The sequence below is a fragment of the Tasmannia lanceolata genome, unplaced genomic scaffold (genome assembly GCF_043159265.1).
Source record: "Tasmannia lanceolata isolate RefF3 unplaced genomic scaffold, GAP_Taslan_0.1 ptg000005l, whole genome shotgun sequence".
Taxonomy (NCBI): domain Eukaryota; kingdom Viridiplantae; phylum Streptophyta; class Magnoliopsida; order Canellales; family Winteraceae; genus Tasmannia; species Tasmannia lanceolata.
In genome coordinates this window covers 14,129,918-14,137,620 of record NW_027518682.1, presented here as the reverse complement: position 1 = coordinate 14,137,620, position 7,703 = coordinate 14,129,918, and the positions used below count along the sequence as shown (strand labels likewise).

General features: G+C 37.0%; 1 protein-coding gene across 1 annotated transcript; it reads right to left on the bottom strand.

Moving 5' to 3' along the window:
• Positions 1 to 612: 612 nt before the first annotated feature.
• LOC143876373 (stress-response A/B barrel domain-containing protein At5g22580-like) lies at positions 613 to 1,278 on the bottom strand. The gene is made up of 2 exons (XM_077378081.1): positions 1,160 to 1,278; positions 613 to 808 (listed from the first exon to the last, which is right to left on the bottom strand). Exons 1-2 carry the CDS (start codon positions 1,276 to 1,278, stop codon positions 613 to 615), a joined length of 315 nt encoding a protein of 104 aa, XP_077234196.1.
• Positions 1,279 to 7,703: the final 6,425 nt, after the last annotated feature.

Below are 7,703 nucleotides of genomic sequence, written 5' to 3'. Positions count from 1 at the left end.
GGGAAACATTAGGGCGTGTGAGTTATACACTTGTACGGTGTTTAACGGCAGATTAAAAGGGGTCAATTTAAGATATAGGGCGGTCGATTTATCAATGCCATAAATCAACTAAGGACGGAATTTACAAAAAAAAAGTAAGATATCTTCATTTCTTGTCAGACCAATCTAACAAACTATTATAAGCCTCAATCCAAGGGATATTACCAAATATCATGACATGGATGTTATCAGAAGCTTATGAGGAAGAGGTCATACAATGTTGAAAACAGACCACATCAATGTTTTTCTTAAGTTGTTAGCCGTGTATGCTTTTAGAGCACCTTTTCCTGATTTTTTGAGCCATTTCTCACCCTCAAATCATCTGTGCCCTCTCAATCCTCTCCTCCCACCTACCTGACCTCTCTCTCACCAGATGCTAATTTATCATGAAAAAAAATAAAAAAATCCTGGCCACCAAACATGGCCTTAGTTACACAACTTTTCAGTAATATTAGCAGTTGGAACCTTATTGAAACTGCGAAATTGTATAGAAAATAGCATCATTATTACTCCTGTTCCAGCTTAGATGCTTTCGCAACAGCCATTAACATAACCAAATTAAGAAGCTTCTTGTCAAGTGGGAGACTTGACTATAACTATGGGAAAATCAAGCAAGACGATCTTCTCGATTGCCGCGGTGAAAGTAATTTTGAATTCTGTGTGAATGGGATGGCTTAAATAAGCATTCAAGTCTTGTTCATTACTGAATGTCATCGAGAAAGCGTGAGTGAATCCTTGTTTCAGCTTGTCACTCCTAGAATCCTGCCCCCTGTAAGAAATCAATTGAAGAAACCCATGAAGGAAGCTTAATATTTGTCTCAGAAAAAAAGAAGAAGTGGGGCAATCCATTCAACAAAAATCCGCATTGTGAAAAACCCCTCAATTGCAACAAACAATAATTTCAAATTTTCAATGCTATAACAAAACAAAACAGGCAAACACAAGCAAACACACGAAGACCTAAAGATTTACATAGTTCGGCTTAACGCCCATCCACGAGTTCAGGGCACAAATAAAACAATCTCCCATCTTTACAGACTAGGATTAGCAAAACTGAAATCTATTTTGAATGCTACATGAAGGAAAAGAAGAATTCTTGGAAATGAGAAGGAAGAAGTACCAGTCATACGACTTGATAACATCAATCTCTGAAGCCATCTTGTCCAAACCTTTCAGTATATCTTCCACTTGTACCCCTTCCTTGAACTTAACGAGAACCAAATGCTTCATTTCACCCATGGCTGCACTGTCAAGAGGACCGACCAGATGGGCATTTTATAAAGGTGAAGGTTATTAAATGCCGAGATTTCCCCAGATCTCCGTTGATTTTCATTAACACTAAGCATGCTAAAATAAGCACTTACAGATAAGCAAAAGAAGAAGATAAGATCAAGAGAATACTATTCTTAACCATTTGTGAAATCTATCTTAGCTACCTCTAATCTAACCGTCTAATTATTCAACGGTCAGATTTGATGAGATCTGATATGATATCTCTTTACATGCCCCCTCAAATGTATGTGGATTGAAAAATCTTTATACGTTTGATATTACAATAAATTTCCCAAAATCGTTACACTATTGAATATGGATAAACTGTCTGCTGAAGATGCCACCTAATATATATCCCAATGTCGTTGGAGACGATGATTTCTGCTTTTTGGCAGTTGATTAATGCTAGTTGCCAAAGATTATGTCGCTTGGAAGATGAGCACTCTAGCCTTGATGGGCGAGTATTCATGGATTCATCTTCAATGATTGACCAGTTTTAGATACTGATCTTCAAGGATTGATCAGTTTTAGATATCGATCTTTAAGGAAATTGGTCAAATTGGGTTTAAGTCTTGTTTAGGACGCCACTAAATTTGTTCCTTATTTTCAAACACGACTATTCCAATTTAAACCTATTTCAGAATCATTTGCGTAGAAGATTATTTGAAAATGATTTTTACAGGTATTAAAAGTGACCCATAGTTAATGGCTTCCAAAGAAGGCCTAATGTCTCATTTATAAATAAGATTAAATTTAAACAGTATGAATTGCAAGTAGAGACTGATTTTGGTGGCATTCAAAGAGCCTCTATATCATATATGTTATTGGTGAAGCCTGATCTCAGTCTAATCTGGAAAGTATTGTACACTTTACCCTGACTGCGGTGGTCCCGAATTTCTAAGGTATTTTTATACTGGGGGTAGTTTTGTACTTTCATGAATTAGGGTTTTTCTTTATTGTAACGTGTTTCTGAACGCCATATAAAAGGGATGTGATATCAGGAGACGTTACGGAAAGGCGTGATGGTTTGTAATCTTTTCTTCAGAATAGTGGAATCGTTGGCTTGTCCCTCTGCCATGGACGTAGCCCATACCAAACTGGTTGGATGAACCACGTAAATCTATGTGTTCTGTGTGTGAATCTTTCGTTTATCTTTGTATCATTATTCTGTTGCGTTGTTAATTCCTAACAATTTCTAGACCTACTATAACTATTTTTTTTAAATGGCAAAGAATTGTATTAATATAGAAAGAAAACACAGAAAACCCTGGCAATCGAGAAGATCAAAGCAATATAAGAAACAATAAAAAATACACCAATATTAAATCTCAACGAGGAAGAAAGTCAGAGACTTCCAAATCCGACCTAGCACAACTATCCAGCGCTAGCCTATCGGCTTCAAAATTTGCCGAACTTCTAAATGATTATATGTTATTGAGGAATCCACCACCCCATCGGATATTTCATCAAACCATCGGGCAAACTGCAACGGAGGAGATGATCTCTCGTCTAAGCATTTTATCACATTTAAGAAATCTCCCTCCACTATAACTTTGTCTAAGCGATCTTGCTCCAACAGCCTTATTCCTTACCACACAGCCCTCACCTACTATAACTATTATTCATATATAACCATATTTAACTTTCAATTTTTATTAACGAAAGCGTGAATGTAGTTATTTATTCCTCTATAAGGCTAACATAAGGTAATTACACGCAGGGTTTGAAATTTTGGTTTCGGTGTCGGCCGCAGCCGAAAGGGAAATTTCAGTGGCAATTTCGGTTGCGGTGGAAATTTCGATGAAAATCTTATAATTTAGGCCGAAAGTTTTAAATTTCGATTTCGGTTTTGAATTTCGCTCTTGGTCGAAATGACCAAAATTTAAAACCATGATTACACGTGCCATCATCTTATACCTCCACAGATCGCAGGGTTAGGATATTTCTATGAAGAGGATTTTTGGACGATGGCATATCTACATTGGGGCTCAACAAATGAAAGGTTTTGATCATCCTAATCCATGGGTCTCATGGAGGAAGAATCTACACTCGCATGCACTTGTGTTCACTTTATAAAAACTCCTTCATTAAAACCAACATAAAAATTAGGAAAAATCATTTTGTGAAGAGCATTCTTTTAAGAAAACAATCATGGTACAGATAGACTCATTGATTTGATCAATGGGTATTATTGGTCATCACAAATCCGGCATATTGTCCTTGGTCCCTCTTTAGTCGGATGATTCTAGACCTTCGATCAAGGATGATGAAATTTTGTACCCTTTAAGATGTTTTAAGCTGTTGATTTTCGCAAGCTCAATCTTGCAAACGAGATCTCCTTTAACATCGGATGTAGACCCACTGGGTCACCTTGTGATGGCCTATCATATCAGCGATCCAGATCACTAAAATTATACAAAATTAATTTTTAGAGGTATCCAAAGAGGCCATTGTCTTTGGAGTGCCTGTTCAAAGAGATAAAGCTGAACAACTATTAAAGATAATCATGCAGACAGAGTCATTTATTTCATCTTTGTAGAGATGTAATCACTTTTTTGAGGTCGTTTCTTGGTAGATTATATGGGCATGGATGAGAAGGCATATGAGTAAGGTTTCCTTAATAAAAGAAGAAAAACCATATTCCAAAATTCACAAAATGTAGGTACAAAGGGTTCAAGAGGATAATTTGACATTTTTATACAGTGAAATGGAAAGAAGTCGAGGAAATTTGATTGATGAATAGAAAGACATTAGAAAGAGGGTGCCAGCCCGGACAACTTTTGATCATGTCCTTCAAAAAGTTTTGTCTTTCTTTGGTTTCCATCTTTCTATAGTGAGTGAGTTGTCAGGCAAGAAAAACAAATCATGATATAGAAGAAAATTATTAACTTTAGATTATTGATAAAAAGACTACCACTCTGGGGCTCACTTGAATGAAGCCTGAGCCAAATATCAATGTGACAATGTCCACCTACTACAGGAGGAAGATAGCTTATGCCTTGTTTGTGTTAGGCTCTGTTCGTTTAAGATTATGCCAACCGATTCTGAGTCCTAAACTGATTGTTGGTCTCAAATTTAAACTTAATTTTGAGTCCACTAATAGGTTTGGCACTCTCAAACAGTTGTCATAATCTTAAACGAACAGGGCCTTAGATTTTTCAGAATCGATTTTAAGTCCAAAGCTGATTACTGGACTCAAAACTAAACATAATTTTGAGTTCTATAATCAGTCGTTTAATTTTAAGCCCAATAATCAGTTTTGGACAAAATCGATTCCCAAAATCTAAAACAAACAGGGCCCCTTAATTGGAGAGACATGTGTTAAGGCACACAACGTGATACCTTGGCTAGAATTTTGTACTTGGTTTTACCTATTATATTTCAGTGATAGAAGGAATTAACGAGCTTCTCAATCAATTTGCGTTCGGCTTGAGATGGAAATAGTCAGGCATGGGGTGTCTATTCAGGATGGAATCAAGACCGTGTGGTTTGACTCGTAATGTTCTACAAGATCAACGATCTAGATTTCACATACATGTCCACGTGGATCAGCAAGGCCTAATTGCAAGGCCCATCAAAACACTTCAAAACAAAGAAATTAGCAGCAGGTCCAGGCCTGATTGATGGTGCATGTTCGTGATTGAAAAAACCGGGCCATCAAACAAAGAAGCTTGATGGGCCTGCATAAAGCAAAATTGAATTGATGCGTTGCAATTGTATTACTACCCGCATATCGATAAACTGAATTGCGAGGGCCCAATTAAACCTTTTAATATGTGGGCTGCAATTGAAATTGTTAGCAAGGGGTAGATTTTATATGGTGTATGCACATAAAGCCCAGTATTTTTCAAAATATAAAGTACGGTTCATAGGATGATCCAAATCGCTCATTTGTTGGGTCACAACATAAATAGGCTGTACGCTGTAAAATCATCTCGAAGGATGATACTAACCTTCCAATCTAAAGATGTTTCCAGATAACGTGGAGTACCTTCCTATGGAGATGATTTTACACGGTACGGCCCAACAAATGAGCGGTTTGGATCATCCTATGAAGTGGGTCGTACTGTATTTTTTGAAAAATACTGGACTTTACGCCCACACACCATATAAATTCGCATTAAATAATAGTAATAACACCAAAATTCAATTGTTCTATTCCATTAAGAAATGGGAGCTCATTTTCCACCCATTTCTTTAGTCAGTACAGTCCTTTTTTTATTTGAAAGTCGTGTACACTTGTTCTCCACTAGAAAGAAAAATGAATTGGGAAAATGACCAAATGAAAGGGCTTTCTACTGACTATGACATTTGAAGAGGGGAGACTTGGAAATAACCAATATACAGTGATGGTGACTGGTTTGCATGGGTTTAGGACAAAAATACCCTCATTTTTAAAATACCGTCACCTCTCTCTCTCTCTCTCTCTCTCTCTCTCTCATGGGATGATCCCAACTATCAATTAGAGGGCCACAATTCCTCCCTCTTTCTCTCTCATGAGATGATCCCAACAGTCCATTAGAGGGCCACAATGCCCCCTCTCTCTCTCTCGTGGGATGATCCCAACCATCCATTAGAGGGCCCCAATGCCCCCCCCTCTCTCTCTCATGGGATGATCCCAACCGTCCATTAAAGGGCCACAATGCCCCCTCTCTCTTATGGGATGATCCCAACCATCAATTAGAGGGCCACAATTCCTCTCTCTTTCTCTCTTATGGGATGATCCCAACAGTCCATTAGAGGGCCACAATGCCCCCTCTCTCTCTCTCTCGTGGGATGATCCCAACTGTCCATTAGAGGGCCCCAATGCCCCCCTCTCTCTCTCATGGGACGATCCCAACCGTCTATTAGAGGGCCACAATGCCCCTCTCTCTCATGGGATGATCCCAACCGTCCATTAGAGGGCCACAATGCCCTATTTCTCTCATGGGATGATCCCAACCGTCCATTAGAGGGTCACAGTGTCCCGCAGATTCGTGCACATCTCTCCGGTATCCTCTAAACCACTGCTTACACTGTATAAACAACTTATAAACACTCTAAACAACTGTTTCCCTATATAAACTACTTGTAAATACTCTAAACCACTGCTTACCCCTATATAAACCAGTGCTTACACTGTATAAACAACTTATAAACACTTTAAACCATTGTTTACCCTATATGAACCACTTGTAAAAACTCTAAACCACTACTTACCCCTATATAAACCACTTACAAACACTATAAATCATTGCTTACACTGTATAAACAACTTATAAACACTCTAAACCACTGTTAAGCCTATATAAACCACTTATAAACACTATAAACTACTGTTAGGCTTATATAAACAACTTATAAACACTCGAAACCGCTGCTAGGCTTACATGAACCACTTATAAACACTCTAACCCAGTGCTTACACTATATAAACAACTTATAAACACTCTAAACAACTGTTTACCCTATAAAAACCACTTGTAAATACTCTAAACTACTGCTTACCCCTATATAAACCACTGCTTAAACTGTATAAACAACTTATAAACACTCTAAACCACTGTTAAGCCTATATAAACCAGTTATAAACAATCTAAACCACTGTTAGGCTTATATAAACAACTTATAAACACTCTAAACCATTGTTTACCATATATTGTACACTTATAAATCCTCTAAACCACTGCTACGATTATATAAAATACTTATGAACGCTGTAAACCACTGTTTACCGTATATAAACCATGTATAAACACTCTAAACCACTGATAAGCCTATATAAACCACTTATAATCACTCTAAACCACTGATAAGCCTATATAAATCACTTATAAACACTATAAACTACTTCTTGCCCTGTATAAACCATGTATAAACACTCTAAACCACTGATAAACCTATATAAACTACTTATAAACACTCTAAATCACTGATACGCTTATATAAACCACTGTTTACCCTATATAAACCAATTGTAAACACTCTAAACCACTGATAAACCTATATAAACTACTTATAAACACTATAAACTACTTCTTACCCTGTATAAACCATGTATAAACACTCTAAACCACCAATAAGCCAATATAAACCACTTATAAACACTCTAAACCACTGATAGTCTTAGATAAACCACTGTTTACCCTATATAAACGAGTTGTAAACACTCTAAACCACTGATAAGCCTATATAAACCACTTATAAACACTATAAACTACTTCTTACCTTGTATAAACCATGTATAAACACTCTAAACCACTGATAAGCCTATATAAACCACTTATAAACACTCTAAATCACTGATAGGCTTATATAAACCACTGTTTACCCTATATAAATCAGTTGTAAACACTCTAAACCACTGATAAGCCTGTATAAACCACTTCTAAACACTATAAACTACTGCTCAC